Source organism: Plecotus auritus, assembly GCF_963455305.1.
Source record: "Plecotus auritus genome assembly, chromosome: 3".
Taxonomy (NCBI): Eukaryota; Metazoa; Chordata; class Mammalia; order Chiroptera; family Vespertilionidae; genus Plecotus; species Plecotus auritus.
The window spans coordinates 99,800,263-99,825,206 of record NC_137772.1 but is presented as its reverse complement, the minus strand read 5'-3'; the positions used below and the strand labels follow the sequence as shown (position 1 = coordinate 99,825,206).

Genomic DNA, 24,944 nt, shown 5'->3' with positions numbered 1-24,944 from the left:
GAAAGACATAATGTGAAGTGTGATGGCAACTTAAAACCAAAGAAAAATTTGGAAACAAAACTAGAAAGAAAACCTTCAAAGATTCTGAGCTAGGGAAGACTTTAATATTTGCATTTTTAAAAAACTTATTGTTTCTAATTTTTCTCATTTACTCTGAAACATTTACTTCTTATTGAAGCCGCTGTAGATATTAATTGAAAAAGCCCCTCTTTCCCAGTCAAATTTGCATTTTATTCTGTTGCGGTATTTACCACTCTTTGTAGGCCCAAATTTTTAGATTGAAAATTCTAATTAAGTCACATTAGTTGGTAACAGTTTAAATTCATTAATTACTATATATGAGTAAATGCTTTTCTGGTGTACTTTAGATTATGTGTACATATTTAGACAAATAGGATATAAAGTATTGTTTTTTGTATTCTTTGCAAGCATAAAGCATTTATCTATGCAAAATCATGAATGTTTCAGTAATATTTAGATAACTTGTTGACTACTGATGAAAGTTTTTAGATAGATGATCAGAAGAATTCCTCTTTCTTTCATTTAGAAAACTCCAGTTCCTACTTTTTCCCTTTTGCTTCAGATTTATTTTATTTTATTTTTTAGTTAGGGTCTTCCTGTAACCTAGACCTGGTACTCAAACTCATTGGAGCAAGGTCTGACACTGTTGGATTCTCTTGAGAAAAGAGGAGAACACACCTTTACTTCATTGCTGTTCTTCCTTAAGTTGGTAGACTCAACAGTAGCTAGAAGTAAAATTCCTGGGATAAGCACTATGTGTAGGTGAATCTTGAGATGTTCTTATGTCACCCGTAAAAGCAACTTTGTCTCTGTGTGAAGGAACTTTTTTAGTGGCAAGAATACAAGGAGCGGGGCAATATGGAATTATTAGTCCTCATTTGATAGTCTTTGACATAGTAGTCCAAACCCTTTGAAATCTTTAAAGCTTATATTAGGGATCTGGAATTGAAGAGAAGTTGTGTGACTATACAGGGAAGGAGAACAGTGCTGATCCAACCCACAGGTTACAGAGCAAGAAGAGAAACAAGAGTTAATACCTGGAGCCCTCAGAAAAACAAGAAAGAAGCTGACAGATGACTAGTGTTACAAGTATGATAATAAAAAGCTTGTTGCCCCAACTGTGGAAAACACTACCATTCTTGGAGGAGAGTGTATTGGGAATGAGGGCATCTTCGAAATAGGCATTTTGAGGACAGAACTAAACATTTCAATTGATAGTAGAGAGAAAAAATTATAAGGTTAGGTTTAGTTTTCTTTGAGACAATGTGGTGGGATGGGTGCCTCTTTTCCACATTCCACATAACTAATAATAGCTAATATGGAACTTTTAAAACTCACTTGATTTTAAGTTTATTAACAAATGTTTTTAAAATTAGTGAGCATTACAATGTAACCTATATGTTAATATTTATAGTAACAAAATGAAACTTTAAAATGTGTCTTTGTTCTAACTTTTCCTATATGTTTTATTACATATTTACTTTTCAAATTCTGCTCATTTTTAAATTATAAAATAGTGGTTTTCTCAATTAATTAAAACTCTACATTTTCTACCTCTTCATCATCTCCACTCATTGGCTTTAGTTCTTTTTGTTCAGTAAAACAAATGGGCATTTGAAATTTTACCAACTTTTCCTCTGTAAATTCACATTTGGACTGAGAATAAGCCCAAGAAAAGTTAAATCAAAGATTGTCTTATAATACTGACTACATTATGTAGGGTTCACTGTATAGTTTTTTACTTGGAAAACAGAGAGGAAGGGAGAGGGAGAGAAATAGAAATATCAGTGGTGAGAGAGAATCATTGGTTGGCTGCCTCTTGCACGCCCCCCACTGGGGATCAAGCCCGAAACCTGGGCATGTGCCCTGACCTGTGTCTTAGAAGATAACTTCTGTATACCTATATTTACTTGTGACCTCCTATTCCTTTATTTTTGTCCTGAGAAAAATCCCTTATACTTTTACAGTGTTATCTACAGTTTTATCTACTTGCAAGTTATGTGCTGTGTGCTCAGTTATTTTAAATTCAAGAATTTTACTGTTTAGTCTCTCTCTCTCTCTCTCTCTCTCTCTCTCTCTCTCTCTCTCTCTCTCTCTCTCTCTCTCTCTCTCGTTTTTTGTTAAAGTAGTACAAAATGTCAAAAATTAGAAGGAAAGTCACAGTGGAAAATACGAAGACCATATCTGAAAGCACATCCCGAAGACCCAGTGTCTTTGAGAGGCTTGGACCCAGCACTGGCAGTACAGCAGAGGTGAGTTGTCACTTGTACAGTCTCTTGCAATCCTTTTATTTTGAAATACCGATTTGTATCATAAAGGTGAACTGGTTGTAGGTATGTTGGTTCAGTACATTTTTTAAAATGTTTCATTAAGACTTGAAAAGGGTGATAGGGTATGTGGGTTGTTTTTTTCTCTGATGTTTTATTATTTGGGGAGTAATGTATATCTCAGGTTAGCTGCAATTTTGATAGCATTTGTTTTAATTTTCCACTAGCATCTTTTGTCCAGAAATAAATATGAAATTTACATAGTAATATCTGTCTCTTAGACACAGTGCCGTAACTGGCTGAAGACGGGCAACTGCCTCTATGGAAACACATGTAGATTCGTACATGGCCTTTCACCCCGTGGTAAAGGTTATAGCAGCAATTACAGAAGGTAAATTGAGAACTTTGAATTGTTCATATACAATTAGAAGATGGCTTTTTTATAGTTTATCTAGTATAAAAATCTGAAATAAAACCATATATTTTCTATCTTGGTAGTAGTCTTGTTGATATGTATTCACAGATAAGATCTTCTTAGTTTTAAATTCAAGGTTAATAAAATGTTTGCTTCAAAGTTAACTTTTTTGTTCAATATTTATTTGTTTTGACAATAGATCTTTGTTATGATATATGTGTGGCTTACTTACACCTCCCAGTTATGTATTAAACTGCTGCTAAGACAGAATTTTATTGCAGTTTAAATAGGATATAATTTTAGCTTTTTAAGATGTTCTAAATTTGAATCTTAATGACAAAAGACAATCTAATGCAAACTCTGAAGGTTCAAATGCATTTGCCAAATCCTTATCGCAGTGTATTAATGTAAAAGAAAATATGTATTTATATGAGGATAAATGGAGCTATTTTGGACATCGTATGCCTTTAAAAAGGCAGAACTAAATTAATCTTTCCTAATGAAGACCTTTTATTTTTCTTTTGGTTTCCTTATGATGATTTTATTACGGTTGGTGTTTAAAGATGTAGCTTATGTAAAGGTTGTCACAAAAAGTTTAAACTTGATTGGTAAAGAAATAATATATCTAGTTTTAAAATTGGATATAATGATTACTTTGGCTATAGGAATAGTATAAAAATTGAACATTAGTATTTGGAGATTTTGTGTGTGTGTGTGTGTGTGTATAGGTTTTAAAGTTTAATTGAATTTAATATATTTTATTGATTTCAGAGAGGAAGGGAGAGGGAGAGAGAGAGAAACATCAGTGATGAGAATCATTGATTGGCTGCCTCCTGCACGGCCCCTACTGGGGATCGAGCCCACAGTCTGGGCATGTGCCCTTGACCAGAATCAAACCCAGGACCCTTCAGTCCACAGGCTAAGACTCTATCCACTGAGCCAAACCGGCTAGGGCTCAAGTTTAATTGAATTTAAAATTCAAACTTTTTGTTCACTTAAATGTTGCATATTTTTGTTTACTTGTGATGCTGAATATTGTCTTATTTGTGTTTAGATTGTCATTTGTCTTTTAATGAGGGGAGATTAGTCTTCATAATTTTAATTACCTGTATAAACACATACCTGGTAAACAATTTCAGTACTACACTTTTAATAATGCTTTAATTCACCTTTGAAATTTATTATTAACTGAGTCAAAATTTTTATACAGGAGACAGTTTTGGGGAAAATGGCAAAGAAATTTGTCAAAAATAGTATCATACTAGACGTAGCATAAAGGAATTTTTGTTATAATTTTGCTCTTTTGTGTATTTTTTTTATCAGATAACTTATCTTGTATTTGTGTAATTTACCTTTTTTTGTAGGGAAGAAAGATAGTCATAATTGGATTCAAAGAAGGAAAGAAAAGCAATGTATTTCAGATATGCTTATTTAGTCAAAAGACATTTAAGTCATTTATTGAGCATTCATGGTATATAGAGTACTCTGTTAGATGCTGTTTAGGATAGAAACAGGTTTACAATAAATTTTTGTTATATACAGAAAACTAAGACAAAAATTTACATGTACATAATAATTATAATTTAAAAGGTTTATGTACTGGTTTATAATAAGAATTCCATTTTTTCATATTTTTTTATTGATTTCAGAGAAGAAGGTAGAGAGAGAGATAGAAACATCAATGATGAGAGAGAACCATTGATTGGCTGCCTCCTGCATGCCCCCTGCTGGGGATCGAGCCTGCAACCTGGGCATGTGCCCTTGATCGGAGTCAAACCTGGGACCCTTCAGTCTGCAGGCCAATGTTCTTTCCACTGAGCCAAACTGGTTAGGACTAAGGAGTTCCATTTTTAAGTTCAGCTTTAGCTGTTAAAACATTTAATATAGATCTATAAAATAAGCATGTAAATGTTAATTAGATCCTTTAAAGTGAATTAACAAATTACTAATTCACTATGTGATCTATAGTAATGATTGATACATTAAAGGAGTTGATATGATTGATCAACTGTTACTTGAAATAGATGTGAATATTTATGTGATTTGTATTTATCATTTGAAAATATTATATATAATATTTTTTGATGGCTAAAGAGGGACATATTCTTTAACTTATATTGCCTTTTTTAAGATGTTCTGGGAATATTCTTTAAAGGCAGTATGTTTTCTATCTCTGTTTTGTTTTTCTTAGTAATGGTGTGAAATAATTGAACAGCCATTTATCAAATTTCCAATTTAAATTATAAAGCATTACCAGTGTTGAATATAAATATGTGTATTTTTTAAAAAATCAAGAGCAGAATATAAAATCACTGTCTAAAATATTGCTATGAATCCTTTATTTTTATTATGAAATCTTTTTAAATTTAAGAAAAGTTATAAGAATTACACAAAACTTTGCTATTTAACTTTGATTCTTAAGAGGCATAAAGTATTTTCTCAGTGGTTGATATTGTATCCAATTAAATACATGTGTAGATGATTATACTGTTGCTTTTAGATTAATTTTGCAATGTCATGGTTTAAAACTTTATCTTCCTACTTTTTGTTTTCAAATATAACTAATACAGGATGGGGCAAAAGGTTTATGGTTGTGAGTACTCAAGACACAGATTTTACTCTTGTTTTATTATTTATTAGTTATTGTATTTTCCATATGAACAACTATAAACTTTTGTTACACCTTGTATATTTATGTGATTAAATTGTTAATTACTAATTGTTTTTTTCTCAGCTCAGACATAGTTTCTTATTCATGTTACCATTACCTGCCACCCCATGGAATCTTAAGGTATACATTTTGATTGGTATTAGGAGAAAATTTGTTAAGTGATGCTCATATTTTTTATGTTAATATTAAACTGAAACAAATTAATTATTTTTTCTGAAATTTAGGAGCCATTGGTAGTTAGAAAAATTATATTGAGATTTGTGAGTTTATTTCTACAAATATATTCTTATAAAATACTATATAAATATAGATTTTTTGCTATTTTGTTTTTGTTTTGTTTTTAAAGGTCACCAGAAAGACCTACAGGGGATCTTAGAGAAAGAATGAAGAACAAGCGCCAAGATATGGACACTGAGTCCCAGAAACGAAATACAGAGGAGTCATCCTCACCTGTTAGGGTAGGAATAAATTTCCCAAAGTAAAGTTAAGTTTCAGTAGTGACCTGTCATTTATGTTCTATTTTAAATATTATCTTGTGTGGTAAATACATGGTAAATGTGTACTATTGCGTTATAATGTTCTGTATAGATAATATAATTTAGAGGAAAAAAGTAGTCCTCTGTCAAAACTCATAATTCTGATTGTTTCACTTCTTGGTGGTAGTTAAGGTGAAGAGAATTCATTGGTAGAGCTTAAGCTGAACTTTTTAAGGTTTCTTTACCTTGGTGGGGGTCATGAATATCTAAACATATACTTGAGTTTTCAGAGTTTAAGCCAACCATCATATTCTGCCTGCTTCCAAGAATGAAGCGGCTTAAAATAGAACACTTAAATTAAAACAATGAAAGTAAGGCATGGTGGTAACAGAAACTGAACTAGAAAACTTAGGTAAAGGACATGTGACCACAAAATTTAGTGATGAATTCCTGGCAGTTAAGCTAAAGAGAAGCATAATATATGATGTAGTTTATTGGATAGAAGGACACAGGTGTTTGTTGGGAATGGAAGTCTTTTCCAGAGCTTCCCCCCGCCCCAAGAAATGTAACAGATTTATTGAGATAGAATTCAAATACTGTACAATTCACACATTTAAAGTATACACTTTCGTGATTTTTGTATATTCACAGTCATGCAACCATCACCACCGTCAATTTTAGAACATTTTCATTACTTCCAAAAGAAACCTGTGCCCTTATCCCTTCAACTTACCTAAGTAACCACTAGGCAACCACTATTTGACTTACTATCACTGCATATTTGCCTGTTCCAGATATTTCATACAATATATTTTTTGTGTGACTAGCTTCTTTCACTTAGCATAGTGTTTTCAAGGTTCATGAAAGATTATATGGTGTATTCATATTTTATTCCTTGTTTTTGCCAAATAATATTCCATTGTATTAACATAACACATTTTGTTTATTCATTCATCAGTTGATGATCATTTGCGTTGTTTCAACTTTCTTACTCTTATGAATAATGCAGTTATGAATTATGAACATTCATATACAAGTTTTTGAGTGAACATATTTTTCATTTCTCTTGAGTTTATAGCTAGAAGTAGAATTGCTGTGTCATGGCTTAAGCCTTTTTTAACCTCTATCTTTAACCTTTGGAGGAACTGCTAGATCGTTTTCCAAAGCAGCTGTACCATTTTATATTCTTGCCAACAGTGTACAAGGTTTCCAATTCTCTACATCCTTGCCAACAGTTGTTATTACCTAACTTTTTGATTATAGCTATCTTAAGTGGGTGTGAAGTGGTAATCTCATTGTAGTTTTGATTTCCTGATGGCTAAATAATGTTGATCATCTTTTCATGGGCTTATTGGCCATTTGTATATCTTGTTCAGAGAAATGTCTATTTAGATTTTTTACCCATTTTTTAAAATTGAATTATCTATTATTGATTTATAACAGTTCTTTATTTTGGATATGTTTTTTATATATATGATTTGCAAAAATTTCCTTTATACTGTGGGTTATCTTCATGTTCTTGATGGTATCCTTTAAAGCACAAATGTTTTAATTTAGTGAAATCCAATTATATTTTTTTCAATCTTTAATTTCTTTATTGATTAAGGCATTACATATGTGTCCTAATCCCCCCAGTAACCCCCCAACGCCTCCCCCCACTCATGCCCTCACCCCCCTGTTGTCTGTATCCATTGGTTGGGCTTATATGCATGCATACAAGTCCTTTGGTTGATCTCTCCCCCTTTCCCCCACCCTCCCCTACCTTCCCTCTGAGGTTTGACAGTCTGATCGCTGCTTCTCTGTCTGGATCTGATTTTGTTCATCAGTTTATGTTGTTCATTATAGTCCATAAATGAGTGAGATCATGTGGTATTTATCTTTCTCTGACTGGCTTATTCACTTAGCATAATGGTCTCCAGTTCCATTCATGCTGTTGCAAATGGTAAGAATTTCTTCTTTTTTACTACAGCATAGTATTCTATTGTGTAGATGTACCACAGTTTTTTAATCCACTCGTCTGCTGATGGGCACTGCTGTTTCCAAATCTTAGCTATGGTGAATTGTGCTACTATGAACACAGGGGTGCATATATCCTTTCTGATTGGTGTTTCTAGCTTCTTGGGATATATTCCTAGAAGTGGGATTATTGGGTCAAATGGGAGTTCCATTTTTAGTTTTTTGAGGAAACTCCATACTGTTTTCCACAGTGGCTGCACCAGTCTGCATTCCCACCAGCAGTGCACAAGGATTCCTTTTTCTCCGCATCCTCGCCAACACTTATCGTTTGTTGATTTGATGATGATAGCCATTCTGACGGGTGTGAGATCATACTGCATTGTTGTTTTGATTTGCATCTCTTGTATAATTAGTAACTTTGAGCATGTTTTCATATGTCTCTTGGCCTTCTTTCTTCTTTCGAAAAGTATTTAGTTCCAATGCCCAATTTTTTATTGGATTGTTTACCTTCCTTTTGTTAAGTTATGTGTTCCCTGTAAATGTTGGAGATTAAACCCTTACTGGTGATAACATTGGCAAATATGTTCTCCCATGCAGTGGGCTTTCTTGTTTTGTTGATGGTTTCCTTTGCTGTGCAAAAGCTTTTTATTTTGATGTAGTCCCATTTGTTTATTTTCTCCCTAGTTTCCATTGCCCTAGGAGCAGTATCAGTGAAGAAATTGCTTCGGCATATATCCGAGATTGTGCTGCCTGTGGATTCCTCTAGTATTTTTATGGTTTCCCGTCTTATGTTTAAGTACTTTGTCCATTTTGGGTTTATTTTTGTGTGGTGTAAATTAGTGGTCTAGTTTAATCTTTTTACATGTTTCTGTCCAATTTTCCCAACACCATTTATTGAAGAGACTGTCTTGACTCCATTGTATGCTCTTGCTTCCTTTGTCGAATATTAATTGGGCATAGTGGTTTGGGTCGATTTCTGGGTTCTCTATTCTAGTCCATTGATCTATATGTCTGTTCTTGTGCTAGTACCAGGGTGTTTTGAGAACAGTGGCTTTGTAATATAGCTTGATATCTGGTATTGAGATCCCACCTACTTTGTTCTTCTTTCTCAGGATTGCTGCATCTATTCAGGGTCTTTTTTCATTCCAGATGAATTTTTGGAGAGTTCTTTCTAGGTCTGTGAAATATACCATTGGTATTTTAATGGGGAGTGCATTGAATTTATAGATTGCTTTGGGTAGTATTGACATTTCGATGATGTTGATTCTACCAATCCATGAACATGGTATGTTCTTCCATCTGTTTATGTCTTCCTCTCTTTTTTCAGTGTCCTGTAGTTTTTCGCATATAGGTCTTTTACCTCCTTAGTTAAGTTTATTCCTAGGTCTCTTAATTTTTTTGGTGTGATGGTAAATGGGATTGCTTTTTTAGTCTCTCTTCCTGTAAGTTCACTATTGGTATAAAGAAATGCCATAGATTTCTTGGCATTAATTTTGTATCCTGCTACATTGCCGAATTCATTTAACTCTAATAATTTTTTGATGGATTCTGTAGGGTTTTCTATGTACAGTATTATGTCATCTGCAAATAAGGACAGTTTCACTTCTTCTTTTCCAATTTGGATGCCTTTTATTTCTTCTTCTTGACTGATCAAAATGGCTAGTACTTCCAGTACTATGTCAAGCAGGAGTGGTGAGAGTGGGCATCCCTGTCTTGTTCCTGTTCTTAGGGGAAATGGTTTTAGTTTTTGTCCATTGAGTATGATGTTGGCTGTGGGTTTATCATATATGGCTTTTATTATTTTGAGGTATGATCCTTCTATTCCTACCTTGCTGAGAGTTTTTATCAAGAAAGGGTGTTGGATTTTGTCAAATGCTTTTTCTGCGTCAATTGATATGACTATGTGATTTTTATCTTTCAATTTGTTTATGTGATGTATCACGTTTATTGATTTGTAGATATTGTACCATCCTTGCATCCCTGGGATAAATCCTACTTGGTCATGGTGTATGATATTTCTGATGTACTGCTGGATCCGATTTGCTAGAATTTTGTTGAGGATTTTGGCATCTATGTTCATGAGGGATATTGGCCTATAATTATCTTTCATTGTGTTGTCTTTATCTGGTTTTGGTATTAGGGTAATGCTGGCTTCATAGAATGACCTTGAAAGTGTTCCTTCCTCTTGAATTTTTTGGAATAGTCTGAGGAAGATAGGTTTTAGTTCTTCCTTGAATGTTTGGTATAACTCTCCTGTGAAGCCGTGTGGCCCTGGGCTTTTGTATGCTGGGAGCTTTTTGATGACTGCTTCAATTTCTTCCATAATTATTGGCCTATTGTGATTTTTAGAATCTTCCTGATTGAGTTTTGGAAGATTGTATTTTTCTAGGAATATGTCCATTTCCTCCAGGTTGTCTAGTTTGTTGGAGTAGAGTTGTTCATAGTATTTTTTAACAATCCTTTGTATTTCTGTAGGGTCCGTTGTTATTTCGCCTCTTTCATTTCTGATTTTGCTTTTTGGGTCCTCTCTCTTTGCTTCTTGGTGAGCCTGGCGAGAGGTTCATCAATCTTGTTTATCCTTTCAAAGAACCAGCTCTTGGTTTCATTGATCTTTTGTATTGTTTTTTTTTTGTCTCTATGTCATTTATTTCTGCTCTAACCTTTATTATCTCCTTCCTTCTGCTCACTCTGAGCTTTTCTTGTTGCTCTCTTTCTAATTCTTTGAGTTGTAGAGTTAGATGATTTACTACCATTTTTTCTTTCTTTTTTTTTTTTTTTTTTAGGTAGCCCTGTAGAGCTATAAACTTCCCTCTCAGGATTGCTTTCATTGTGTCACATAGATTTTGGATTGTTGTGTTTTTATTGTCATTAGTTTCCAGGATGTTTTTAATTTCTTCTTTGATCTCATTGGTAACCCAATCATTATTTAATAGCATGCTATTTAGCTTCCAAATGTTTGAGTTTTCAGGATTGTTTTTATTGTAGTTTATTTCTAATATGCCATTGTGGTCTGAGAAGATGCTTGATACGATTTCAGTCTTCTTGAATTTGGGGAGACTTTGCTTGTGACCCAATATGTGGTCTCTTTTTGAAAATGTCCCATGTGCACTTGAGAAGAACATATATTCTGTGGCTTTGGGGTGAAATGTTCTGAAGATGTCAATTAAGTCCATCTGATCTAGCGAGTCATTTAGGATTGCTGTTTCTTTGCTGATTTTTTGTCTAGAGGATTTATCCAGTGATGTCAGTGTTGTATTAAAGTCCCCTACTATGATTGTATTGTTGTCGATCTCTCCCTTGATATCTTCCAGGAATTTTTTTTTATGTATTTGGGTGCTCCTGCATTGGGTGCATGTATGTTTACCAGGGTTATATCCTCTTGTTGTATCGATCCCTTTAGTATTTTGAAGTGGCCTTCCTTATCTCTTGTTATGGCCTTCACTTTGAGGTCTATTTTGTCAGATACAAGTATTGCTACCCCAGCTTTTTTTTCATTTCCATTTGCCTGAAAGATATTTTTCCATCCCTTCACTTTCAGTCTGTGTGAGTCCCTTGTTCTGAGGTGGGTCTCTTGTAGACAGCATATATATGGGTCGTGTTTTTTTATCCATTCAGCCACTCGATGTCTTTTGATTGGAGCATTTAGTCCATTTATGTTTAAAGTTATTATTGAAAGGTACTTGTTTGTAGCCATTTCTATTTTGTGCCTGTGTACTTTCTTACCTTTTTATTTCTTCTTTTTACAGCATTCCCTTTAGCATTTCTTACATTGCTTTCTTGGTAGTGATAAACTCCCTTAGCCTTTTTTGTCTGCAAAGCTCCTGATTTCCCCTTCAATTTTGATTGATAGTCTTGCTGGATAGAGTATTCTTAGATTCAGTACTTTGCTTTGCAACACTTTGTATACCTCCTTCCATTCCCTTCTAGCTTGATGTGTTTCTGTTGAGAAATCATTTGATAATCTGATGGGGGATCCTTTGTAGGTAACTCTCTGTCTCTCTATTGCAGCCTTTAAGATTCTCTCTTTGTCGATAACATTTGCCATTGTAATTAGGACGTGTCTTGGTGTGGGTCTTTTGGGATTCATCTTGCTTCGGACTCTGTACTTGTGTGACTTTTTTCTTCCCCATATCTGGGAAATTTTCTGTTATTATTTCTTCAAATAGATTTTCTAATCCTTTCTGCTCTTCTTGTCCTTCTGGCAGCCCTTTACTTCGTTTCCTGTTTTCCCAAAGCTTCCTTAAGCTCTCCTCCTGCTTTTTAATTTTTTTCTCCAGTTGCTGTTCAGATTGAGCTTGTTTCTCTACCTTATCTTCTAACTCATTAAATCGGTCCTCTGCTTCTTCTAGTCTACTGTTGAAACCTTCCATGGTGGTTTGTTTTTTGTTTTTTTTTTGTGGTCAAATAGTTTTTTGTTTTTGTTTTTTTTTTTCAAATTTTTATTAAGGTATTATATGTGTACTTATCTTACCATTGCCCCCCCCCCACCTCACTCCCATACCTGCCCTCACCCCCCAATGTTTTGCATCCGTTGGTTACTCTTATATGCATGCATACAAGTCCTTCAGTTGATCTCTTATTTCCCCCACCTCTCCCTAACCTTACCGCTGTAATTAGACACTCTGTTTGATGCTTTACTGCCTCTGTAACTATCTTTTGGTTCATCAGTTTATAATGTTTTTCATTATCCCTAAATGAGTGAGATCATGTGGTATTTTTCTTTCATTGACTGGCTTATTTCACTTAGCATAATGTTCTCTAATTCCATCCAGGTGTCTACAAATGGTAGTAATTCCTTCTTTTTTATGGCAGCATAGTATTCCATTGTGTAGATGTACCATAGTTTTCTGATCCAGTCATTTGCTGACGGGCACCTAGGCTGTTTCCAAATCTTAGCTATTGTAAATTGTGCTGCTATGAACATAGGGGTGCATATATCCTTTCTGATTGGTGTTTCTGGTTTCTTAGGATATATTCCTAGGAGTGGAATTATTGGGTCAAATGGGAGTTCCATTTTCAGTTTTTTGAGGAAACTCCATACTGTTCTTCACAGTGGCTGCACCAGTCTGCATTCCCACCAGCAGTGCACGAGGGTTCCTTTTTCTCCGCATCCTCGCCAACACTTGTCGTTTGTTGATTTCTTGATGATAGCCATTCTGACAGGTGTGAGATGGTATCACATTGTCGTTTTGATTTGCATCTCTCGGATAATTAGTGACTTTGAGCATGTTTTCATGTGTCTCTTGGCCTTCCTTCTGTCTTCTTTCAAAAAGATTCTATTTAGGTCCGTTGCCCATTTTTTTATTGGGTTATTTATCTTCCTTTTATTAAGTTGTATAAGCTGCCTGTAGATGTTGGAGATTAATCCTTTATCAGTGATAACATTTGCAAATATGTTCTCCCATACAGTGGGATTTTTTGTTGTTTTGTTGATGGTTTCTTTTGCTGTGCAAAAGCTTTTTATTTTGATGTAGTCCCATTTGTTTATTTTCTCTTTGGCTTCCATTGCCCTAGGGGCAGTATCAGTGAAGAAGTTCTTTTGGCATATGTCTGAGATTTTGCTGCCTGTGGATTCCTCTAGTATTTTTATGGTTTCCCGTCTTATATTTAAGTCCTGTATCCATTTTGAGTTTATTTTTGTGTATGGTGTAAGTTGGTGATCTAGTTTCATTTTTTTGCATGTATCTGTCCAATTTTCCCAACACCATTTATTGAAGAGACTGTCTTGACTCCATTGTATGCTCATGCCTCCTTTGTCAAATATTAATTGCGCATATTGGTTTGGGTCGATATCTGGATTCTCTATTCTATTCCATTGATCTATATGTCTGTTCTTGTGCCAGTACCAGGCTGTTTTGAGGACAGTGGCTTTGTAATACAGCTTGAAATCTGGTATTGAGATCCCTCCTACTTTATTCTTCTTTCTCAGCATTGCTGTGGCTATTCGGGGTCTTTTTTCATTCCAGATGAATTTTTGGAGAGTTCTTTCTAGGTCTGTGAAATATGCTGTTGGTATTTTAATGGGGAGTGCATTGAATCTATAGATTGCTTTGGGTAGTATGGACATTTTGATGATGTTGATTCTACCAATCCATGAACATGGTATGTTCTTCCATCTGTTTACATCTTCCTCTATCTCTTTTTTCAGTGTCCTGTAGTTTTCCGCATATAGGTCTTTTACCTCCTTGGTTAGGTTTATTCCTAAGTATCTTAATTTTTTTGGTGCGATGGAAAATGGGATTGCTTTTTTAGTCTCTCTTTCTGTAAGTTCACTGTTGGTGTATAGAAATGCCATAGATTTCTTGGCGTTAATTTTGTATCCTGCTACCTTGCCGAATTCATTTATTAAGTCTGTTAGTTTTTTGATAGAGTCTTTCGGGTTTTTTATGTACAATATCATGTCATCTGCAAATAAGGACAGATTTACTTCTTCTTTTCCAATTTGTATGCCTTTTATTTCTTCTTCTTGTCTAATTGCAATGGCTAATACTTCCAGTACTATGTCAAACAGGAGTGGTGAGAGTGGGCATCCTTGTCTTGTTCCTGTTCTTAGGGGAAATGGTTTTAGTTTTTGCCCATTGAGTATGATGTTAGCTGTGGGTTTATCATATATAGCTTTTATTATGTTGAGGTATGATCCTTCTATTCCCACCTTGTTGAGAGTTTTTATCAAGAAAGGGTGTTGGATTTTGTCAAATGCTTTTTCTGCATCAATTGATATGACTATGTGATTTTTATCTTTCAATTTGTTTATGTGATGTATCACATTTATTGATTTTCGGATATTGAACCATCCTTGCATTACTGGGATAAACCCTACTTGGTCATGGTGTATGATCTTTTTGATGTACTGCTGGATCCGATTTGCTAGAATTTTGTTGAGGATTTTGGCATCTACATTCATGAGGGATATTGGCCTGTAATTCTCTTTCATTGTGTTGTCTTTATCTGGTTTTGGTATTAGGGTGATGCTGGCTTCATAGAATGAGCTTGGAAGTGTTCCTTCCTCTTGAATTTTTTGGAATAGTCTGAGGAGGATAGGTTTTAGTTCTTCCTTGAATGTTTGGTAAAACTCTCCTGTGAAGCCGTCTGGCCCCGGGCTTTTGTTTGCCGGAAGCTCTTTGATGACTGCTTCTATTTCTTCCAGAGTTACTGGCATATTGAGCTGTTTAGATTCTTCCTGATTGAGTTTTGGAAGGTTATATTTTTCTAGGAATATGTCCATTTCCTCCAGGTTGTCCAGTTTGTTGGAATAGAGTTGTTCGTAGTGTTTTTTAACAATCCTTTGTATTTTGGCGGGATCTGTTGTTATTTCACCTCTTTCATTTCTGATTTTGTTTATTTGGGTCCTCTCTCTTTGCTTCTTGGTGAGCCTGGCTAGAGGTTCATCAATCTTGTTTATCCTTTCAAAGAACCAGCTCTTGGTTTTGTTGATCTTTTGTATTGTTTCTTTGGTCTCTATTTCGTTTATCTGTGCTCTGATCTTTATTATTTCCTTCCTTCTGCTTACACTGGGCTTTTCTTGTTGCTCTTTTTCTAACTCTTTGAGTTGTTGTGTTAGGTAATTTATTATCCCTGTTTCTTGTTTTTTGCAGTAGGCTTGTAGAGCTATGAACTTCCCTCTCAAGACTGCTTTCGCTGTGTCCCATAGATTTTGGATTATAGTGTTTTCATTGTCATTTGTTGCCATGATGTTTTTTATTTCTTCTTTGATCTCTCTGGTAACCCAGTCATGGTTTAATAGCATGCTGTTTAGTCTCCATGTGTTTGATTTCTTTGGGTTGTTTTTATTGTAGTTGATTTCCAGTTTTATGCCACTGTGGTCTGAGAAGATGCTTGATATGATTTCTATCTTCTTGAATTTGAAGAGTCTTTGCCTATGTCCCAACATATGGTCTATCTTTGAAAATGACCCATGTGCACTTGAGAAGAATGTATATTCTGTGGCTTTGGGGTGAAATGTTCTGAAGATGTCAATTAATTCCATCTGGTCTAGTGAGTCATTTCGGATTGATGTTTCTTTGCTGATTTTTTGTTTAGAGGATTTGTCCAATGGTGATAGTGGTTTATTAAAGTCTCCTACTATGATTGTATTGCTGTCAATCTCTCCCTTGATATCCTCCAGGAGTTTTTTTATGTATTTGGGTGCTCCTGTATTGGGTGCATATATGTTTACCAGAGTTATTTCTTCTTGTTGGATTGCTCCCTTTAGTATTATGAAGTGGCCTTCCTTATCTCTTGTTATGTCCTTCAGTTTGAGATCTAATTTGTCAGATATAAGTATTGCTACCCCAGCTTTTTTTTCAGTTCCATTTGCCTGGAAAACCTTTTTCCATCCCTTCACCCTCAGTCTGTGTGCGTCTTTTTTTCTGAGGTGGGTTTCTTGTAGACAGCAGATATATGGGTCATGTTTTCTTATCCAATCCATTACCCTATGTCTTTTGATTGGGGCATTTAAGCCGTTTACATTTAAAGTTATTATTGATAGGTACTTATTTGTCGCCATTCGTATTCTTTACACCTGTGTTCCTTCTTCGCTTCCTATTTCTTTTTTTTTTTTTTTTTACAGCAGACCCTTTAGCATTTCTTGCATTGCTGGTTTGGTGGTAATAAATTCCCTTAGTCCTTTTTTGTCTGTGAAGCTCCTGATTTCACCTTCAGTTTTCATTGACAGCCTTGCTGGGTACAGTATTCTTGGATTCAGACCCTTCCTTTGCATGACTTTGTATATTTCATTCCATTCCCTTCTGGCCTGATGAGTTTCTGTTGAGAAATCAGTTGCTAGTCTGATGGGGGTTCCTTTGTATGTAACTTTCTGTCTCTCTCTGGCCGCTTTTAAGATTCTTACTTTGTCGTTGGTGTTTGCCAATTTAATTATAATGTGCCTTGGCGTCGGTCTTTTGGGGTTCATTTTGCTTGGGACTCTGTGAGCTTCTTGGATTTGTGTGGGTTTTTTCTTCTCTATATCAGGGAAATTTTCTGTCATTATTTCTTCAAATAGGTTTTCTATTCCTTGCTCAGCTTCCTTTCCTTCTGGAACCCCTATTATGCGGATGTTGTTTTGTTTCGTGTTGTCCCAAAGTTCCCTTAGGCTCTCCTCCTGCCTTTTAATTTTTTTTTCTAGAAGTTGCTCTACTTGTGTATTTTTTCCCATCTTGTCTTCTAGCTCACTGATGCGGTCCTCTGCTTCTTCTAGTCTACTCTTGATGCTTTCTATTGAGTTCTTTACAGCAGCGATGTCATTTTTCATTTCTTCTTGGTTCTTCTTCATTTCCTCTTGGTTCTTGCTCATATTGTCGAATTTGTCTTCCATTCTTTTCAGCCACCTTATGACCATTTCTCTGAATTCTTTTTCTGTAAGGTTGCTTGCTTCCATTTCGTTTACTTCCTTTTCTGGTGATGCCTGCTTTTCTTTCATATGCGGGCTGCTTCTTTGTCTCCCCATGGTCTCTCTTCTCTGGGTGTCTGGTTATGTAGTTCTCTCTCTCCTGCGTCGATTTAAAGGCACAAAATACAGCACTACCAGGTACAACACACAAGGCACTGAACAGAAATGTATTCACGATATTAATAACCTCCAATAAAGGTGACCACCAGAGAAGGGCAAATTAGGGGATAGTAGAGAAAGAAGAAAATGAAAAAGAAAGAAAGAAGAAGAAAAAAAAAGGGGGTGTCAAAATGAAATTGGGAAAAGGGAAAAAAAGAAGAAAAAAAGGTAAGAGAGACAAGAAAGAGACTAAGAGAGAAAGGGAAAGAGACTATATATATTGGGGATAAAACTCCAATAGAACAATCACTTATCCCAGCAAATGCCAGCAACAAGTACCTGGGGATTAATACAAACTACAACACCAACTAATATTGAGTGAGGCAAGGGAAAACAGAAGCACTAAACAAACAAAAAAATAAACAAAAGAAGAATAAGCAAAACAATCTCACAAAAAAGCATAAAAATTCGATATAATCTACATTCAAACGAACAACAACAAAAGGACAGAGAGAAAAACAATTTTTTGGATAGTTAAGACAGCGAAGAGAGAGGTGTGTATGGACTTGGAGCAGGGGATTGGAGATTAGATATATAAGTAGGGTGAAATTATAAAAGGGGGTAAACAGAAAGAATAGGGAAAATCTAAAGCAGGAAAGGGGTAAGATAAACAGGACACTGAAAAGAGAAAAGTGAGGAAGAGAGTGATGGCATAAAGGTAGATTTGAGATAGAGTAAAATGATGCTAAAGGAAAGATAAAAATAGAATGTAGAACATTAATCCCAAAACAAAATGAAGAGAAAATAAAATGACACTTAAAAAAAAAAAAAAGATAAAATAGCAGTAGTAATAATACGGATTGAAAATAAAAATGTAATAATTAAAAAGGTAAAATCAAGTGAGGGAAAAAGAAAAAAAATTAGTTTCTTGAGTAAAAGATGCAAAAAATGAAAATAAAAAAATAAAAAATAAAAATAAAATGTGGAGTAGTGAAGGTCATTCACTTCTTCTGTTGTTCTGTTTGGCACGCCTGTTTCTCAGTCTGGACAGTATTGCAGTTCCCTGCGTTCCACTGCTCTTCAGTGATGTAAGCCAGTCCTGATTTTAAGCAGGCGGTGTGTCTTAATTCGTATTCCTTTATTTTTGATTACACAAGAGTCAATTTGTGATTCAGCCCCTGGGTGGCAGTGTTTCTGGATTGACTTCCGGGTTTATCTATGGCCTCTCTAGGGAGTGTTAGAGCCTTCTTTCCCTGTGGCACTCACTACCGGTTTGTGGGAGTGGGCTGCCTCAGAGCTGGCTCTCGGATGGTCACTCCCCGCTCCGATCCCCAGGTTCCAGAAAAACAACTTTCCCCTGCAGTCTCCCAGGGTGTCCCCAACTGGGTGAACCTATGAATTGGGCTTAGTAATCAGAAGCAAGAATTTCAAGAGGAAAAAGCCCAAGTGTGCGCACTCCGTGGCTGCGCGTAAGTCTAGCACACCCCTGAAATTCTTAGGGTGTCCCTGCACTTCAGATCAAAATGGGTTGCTTTTTAGAGAGCCCTTCTGTTAGCAGCTCTGAGGACCCCCTTCCACATTCACAGATCACGCCAGCCCCAGCAGCCACCGATTTTTCTAGGCACAGACTTCCCTGGTCCTCCAGCTCCCGCAAAACGCGCGTTCCTCTCTCGCGCTGGGACCAGAGACCTCACCTTATCCTAGGCGAAATCTGACCTTTCCGTGGTGGAGTGTAGAGCTCCTCTGTACCCGTGTGTTTGCGCCAATTGGGGAGCGTTGTTCTGGGGCTCGCAGCTGTTCCGTGGGTGCTGCAGTTGTGGATTCTCAGGCTTCCGATAAGCTCCACTTTCCAGTTCCAGATGGCGGTGACTCCGCGTCCAAGCCCGCAGCTCCGGGAGGGGACCCAGCCGCAGTGGGAGCTGCCAGGTCAGGGGAACCCCGTCTAGCAGTCTCCCACCTTCTTCTGGAGTTCAGCTGTCCCCCAACTTGCCAACAAACACTCCTAGTGCGACCCTCAGCTGTTCTTTCTTTCTGCTCCGGGACAAGGCTCGGAACACGTCTGTCTATTCCGCCGCCATTTTTCCACCTCCCTTCCATGGTGTTTTTGATTGTAGCTATATCACTTTTCATTTCTTCCTGATTCTTCATAGGTTGTTGATTTTTCTCATCCTTCCGGTATATGAATTGGTACAACTGTTACTCTGAATTCTTTTTCTGTCATGTTGCATGCTTTAATTTCACTAATTTCCTTTCTTGGCGACTGCTCATTTTCTTTCCTCTTGGCATTGTGTCATCTCCCCATCCTGACTATCATCAGAAGGTTCAAACATTGAGTTGCATGGGCCTGGGCCATGTGCATTGGGAGCTTCGCACCACCCGAGTGTCACTGAAGAGCTCCAACACTAAGATGTATGGCTGCCGTGGGTTGGTGGGAACCAGGCTTGCCCAGAATCATTGTTACCAGTGCTCATTGTGGCCTCATGTGCGCACCTGGAATCATAGACCCCGCCTGCACTGCGCTGAAACAGAGACCCTGCTGGCATGTGCCGAAAATCAGAGCCCCCTAGCATGTGCCAGGAGTCAGAGTTCCCCTGTGCCTTCACCATGAATTGAGTATCAGAGTCTCTGTTCCTTCATGCAGCCTCAGACTGAGAATCAGAGTCCCTTTGTGTGCATGCACCAAGAATTGGAGTCACTGGCTCTTAGTGTGAATGCACTGGGAGTCAGGGATCCCATGTGCATGTGATAAGAAACAGTCAAGTCACTGGTGCCTAGTTCTGCCTCCCGCCCGGAGAATCGGGGTCCCGGTCAGCTTGGGGGACTGGGTTGTACAGTAGCACTGTGTTGGCAGGAGGTCCGCTCCTGTGCTGTGGCAAACAGACTTCCGTGTGCGCTTGCCCAGAATGGAAGTCAGGTGGCACTGCCGCCCTGAGTGGGCTTTGGGTTTGGTTGCCCGATTAGGTTGCGGGGAACAGATTCCCAGTGTCCGCACTCTCCCAGGCTCAAATTCCTGTAGTGGTGCTGCGGCCCGTGCGAGGGGCGGGTCTATCAGTTACTATGGCACTGCCTGCGAGCCTGCGGGGAGAGGGATAGGCTCTGTGACTCACAGAAATCTGCGGCCGGGATGTCTGGATGCTTGGTGTCTGTGGGTCTGCAACTGTGGTCACAGGTCTCTGTCCCCAGTGATTGCAGGGTCCTGATTTGTGCTGAGACCAGACTGGGTGGTGCTGAGGTCAGGATCCTAGTCTCGAGCAGCTCTGTTTCTCAAGTTGGCGTGGTCTCTCGAAATCCAATTTATTTAAATGTTTGTTGTTTAGGTGTCATTTTAGAAACCATTGTCTAATTCAAGGACACAAAGATTAATGCCTGTGTTTTCTTCAAAGAGTATTAGAGCTTTAGCTCTTACATTTAAATCTTTGATTTATTTTGAGTTACTTGTTATTTATAGTACTAGAGGCTCAGTGCACGGGTAGGGTCCCTAGTGGCTGCCAGCTGCCGGCCAAGGCCTTCCTTCCTTCTGCGCTGCCCCCTAGTGGTCAGCACACATCATAGCAAGCAATCAAACTTCAAGTTGGTTGAACTCCCGAGGGGACACTTTGAATATTAGGCTTTTCCATTATTATTTACTAGAGGCCCAGTGCATGAAAATTTATGCACTTAGGAGGGTCCCTCAGCCTGGTCTGTGCTCTTTTGCAGTCCGGGACCCCTTGGGGGATGTCCAACTGCCGCCTTAGGCCCACTCCCCGGGAGATCGGGCCTAAGCTGGCAGTCAGACATCCCTCTGGCAGCCCGGGAGCCCTAGGGGGATATCCGACTGATGGCGTGGAGAGTGGGCCTAAGCTGCAGTTGGACATCCTTAGCGCTGCGGAGAAGGTGGGAGAGGCTGCTGTCACTGCCGCTGCGCTGGCAGTTGTCAGTCCGGCTTGTGGCTAAGTGGAGCTTTCCCTGTGGGAGCGCTTTGACCACCAGGGGCAGCTCCTGCATTGAGCATCTGCCCCGTGGTGGTCAGTGCGCGTCATAGCGACCAGTCGTTCCTGGTAGTTCCGCCATTAGGGTCAATTTGCATATTACCCTTTTATTATAAAAGACTAGTGGCTGGTGCATGAAATTCATGCACATTAAAAGGGAATTAGAGGAAATATTTTAATATTGCTATTTGTCCTTTCTCTATAATAGAAGTGTCCGAGTTGAAAGAAAATTAGTAAAATGTATATGAAAATCTTCCTCCTGTAAGAGTCTGGGGCGCACTGCGGGACCCAGACTCAAGTCCATGCCCTCCCGCGCGCCTCAAAATCATGCAATAGCCAGACCCTGCCAGCCTTCCCCCAGTCAAGCCCCACAGGGCTGGGGGCGCAGCCTCAGTCCCCTGTCAAGCCCCATCGGGCATGGGGCGCAGGCTCAGGTCCCCTGTGAAGCCCCACCAGGCGAGGGGTGCAGCCCAAGTCCCCCATCAAGCCCCACTGGGCAAGAGGCACAGCCTCAGGTCCCTCGTCAAGCCCCACTGGACGGGGGGCGCGGCCTCAGGTCCCCCGGCCCCAGTGCGAAGGCGCAAAAACCATTTGCATGTTAGCTCTTTATTATATAGGAATAGAAGCCCAGTGCACAAAATTCGTGCATGGGGGTGGGTACCCTCAGCCCAGCCTGCACCCTCTCCAATCCGGGATCCCTCAGGGGATGTCCAAATACCAGTTTAGGACATCCCTCTCACAATCCAGGACCACTGGCTCCTAACTGCTCACCTGCCTGCCTGCCTGATTTCCTGGTCACCCCAAACTGCCCCCTCCACCCCGCCGGCCTAGTTGCCCCTATCTGCCCTCCCCCACCAGCCTGGTCGCCCCTAACAGCTCCCCCCACCAGCCTGGTCGCCCCTTACTGCCCTCCCCGCCGACCCGCTCACCCCCAACTCCCCTCCCCCCACCCCCGCCGGCCTGGTGGACCCTAACTGCCGACCCTGCCTGCCTGGTCTCCCCCAACTGCCCCCCTCCTCCCGCCTGGTCACCCCCAACTGCCCCCCTCCACCAGCCTGGTCACCCCAAACTGCCCAGTCTGCCGACCTGGTTGCCCCTCACTGCCCCCCCCCCCCCCCGCCAGCCTGGTTGCCCTCAACTGCCCCCCCGCCGGCCTGGTCACCCCACACATCCTGCTGTTCAATCGTTTGGTCGCTCCTCACTAAACCCCTTGCTGCCTGGTCGCCCCACGCAGCCTGCGGTTCGGTCATTTGGTCGCCCCTCACTAACCCCCCTGCCGGCCTGGTTGCCCCACACAGCCTGCTGCTCAGTCCTTTGGTCGCCCCTTACTAACCCCCCTGCCAGCTTGGTCACCCCACACAGCCTGCTGTTCAGTTGTCAGGTTGCGATGATCGCTTAGGCTTTTAAATATATATAGATTATTATAGATAGTACTAGAGGCCCGGTGCACGATATTCATGCACAGGGGGGTGTGTCCCTCAGCCCAGCCTGTACCCTCTCCAATCTGGGACCCCTTGAGGGATGTCCGACTGCCTGTTTAGGCCCGATCCTAGGATCCCAACTGCTCGCCTGCCTGCCTTCCTGATTGCCCTTAACCGCTCCTGCATGCCAGCCTGATCACCCCCTAACCACTCTTCTGCCAGCCTGATTGATGCCTAACTGCCCTCCGCTGCAGGCCTGGTCACCCCTAACTGCCCTCCCCTGCAGGCCTGGTCACCCCTAACTGCCCTCCCCTGCAGGCCTGGTCCCCCCCCAACTGCTCTCCCCTGCAGGCCTGGTCCCCCCAACTGCCCTTCCCTGCAGGCTCGGTCACCCCCAACTTCCCTTCTCTGTCGGCCTGGTCACCCCTAACTGCCCTCCTCTGCAGGCTTGATCTCCCCCAACTGCCCTCCCTTGCAGGCCTGGTCTCTTCCAACTGCCCTCCCCTGCTGGCCATCTTGTGGTGGCCATCTTGTGTCCACATGGGGGCAGCCATCTTGTGTGTTGGAGTGATGGTCAATTTGCATATTACTCTTTTATTAGATAGGATAGAGGCCTGGTGCACGGGTGGGGGCCAGCTGGTTTGCCCTGAAGGGTGTCCCGGATCAGGGTGGGGGTTCCCTTGGGGTGTGGGGAGGCCTGGGTGAGGGGCCTGTGGTGGTTTGCAGGCCGGCCACGCCCCCCAGTGACCCAAGCGGAGGCCCTGGTATCTGGGATTTACTTATCTTCTATAATTGAAACTTTGTATCCTTGAGCGGAGCCAAGCCTCCTGCTTGCTCTGTGGCTGCAGCCATTTTTGTTGGGATTTATTTAGCTTCTGTAATTGAAACTTTGTAGCCTTGAGTGGAGACCAAGGCAGGCCAGGGCTGTGGAAGCTTGGCTTCCTCCATCGCCAGGGGCAACTCAAGCCTCCTGCTCTCTCCAGCTCCGTGGCTGCCACCATTTTTTGGGGATTTATTTACCTTCTATAATTGAAACTTTGTAGTCTTTAGCTGAGGCCAGGGCAGGCCAGGAACTTGACTTCCTCCATCACCGGGGAAACCCAAGCCTCTTGCTCACTCTGTGGCTGCTGCCATTTTTGTTGGGATTTATTTATCTTCTATAATTGAAACTTTGTATCCTTCAGCGGTGGCCTGGGCGTTCAGGAAGCTTGGCTTCCTCCGTTGCCGGGGAAACCCAAGCCTCCTGCTCGCTCCATGGCCACAACCATCTTGGTTGGGTTAATTTGCATAATCTCTCCTTATTGGCTGGTGGGTGTGGCTTGTGGGTTTAGCGGAGGTATGGTCAATTTGTATATTACTCTTTTATTAGGGTAAGGATCCAACCTTATTTTTTGCATGTGGATATCTAGTGTTATAATCTTTGTATGAAAGTTATTAATTAGTATAAGCAGCAACCTCTTTAATAATTCAAAACCTATGGAAGCTTTCCTTTGGCTATTTTTTGATCCTTGATTTAAAAAAAAAAAAAAGCTGTGTCACAGTTTTACATATAGTTTGCAAAGACTTATTTTGGGGACTGAACGTAATGCAGTTTTCTGTATCTCTCTAGCATCTAATATGGTAGATACATAATATTGTTTTAGATACCTCAAATAGTTGTTCTTAGGTGGAGGTGTGTATCAAAATTTTTTTGGAAGAGAGATGGTCTTTTTTTGAAATACACATGTAAAAAAAAAATACACATGTAGATACTCTATTCCTGTTCTACTGAATTTTAATTTCTGGGTACAGGCTGATCATGTGTATTGCATTTTGAAATAACCTGTTGATTCAGAATAATGAATGGACTTTGTTTTTTGCTGGTAAATGTTTAACAGTTACTCAGGAAAAAAAGAGAAAGCCATGCTTTGTAGGATTTGCCAATTTCTTTGGTGTAAATACTCCTATCATGATCAGTTTCAAGCTACCAAAGTATTTTTATTGAATACAAAGCTGGGAAAAGATACTGTTTCATACAATTCTATATTATTCTCACATACGAACATACATACATACGTACATACATACATACATATATACATATAATAAGTGTAATTAACCACAAGAGTAAAATGTGCTGAATATTTAGGAAGTGAGTTTTAAGTAATTATTACCTTTGTCATATTATTTGTTTAATTTTTACTTGATATAATTTAATTTTTAATCATAGTTTTGTTTAACAATGACTTGTACAGTTCTGAAATTTTAACAGTTGGGCCTAGC

General features: G+C 39.4%; 1 protein-coding gene across 1 annotated transcript in view; it reads left to right on the top strand.

The window, feature by feature from the left end:
• ZC3H13 (zinc finger CCCH-type containing 13) overlaps positions 1-24,944 on the top strand; it is a 154,000-nt gene that overhangs the window by 2,896 nt on the left and 126,160 nt on the right. The window contains exons 2-4 of the mRNA XM_080662520.1: positions 2,151-2,273; positions 2,570-2,679; positions 5,721-5,832. Of these exons, the coding sequence (XP_080518646.1) occupies positions 2,157-2,273; positions 2,570-2,679; positions 5,721-5,832 (339 nt within the window). The 5' untranslated portion in view covers positions 2,151-2,156. The remainder of the gene's footprint in view (positions 1-2,150; positions 2,274-2,569; positions 2,680-5,720; positions 5,833-24,944) is intronic.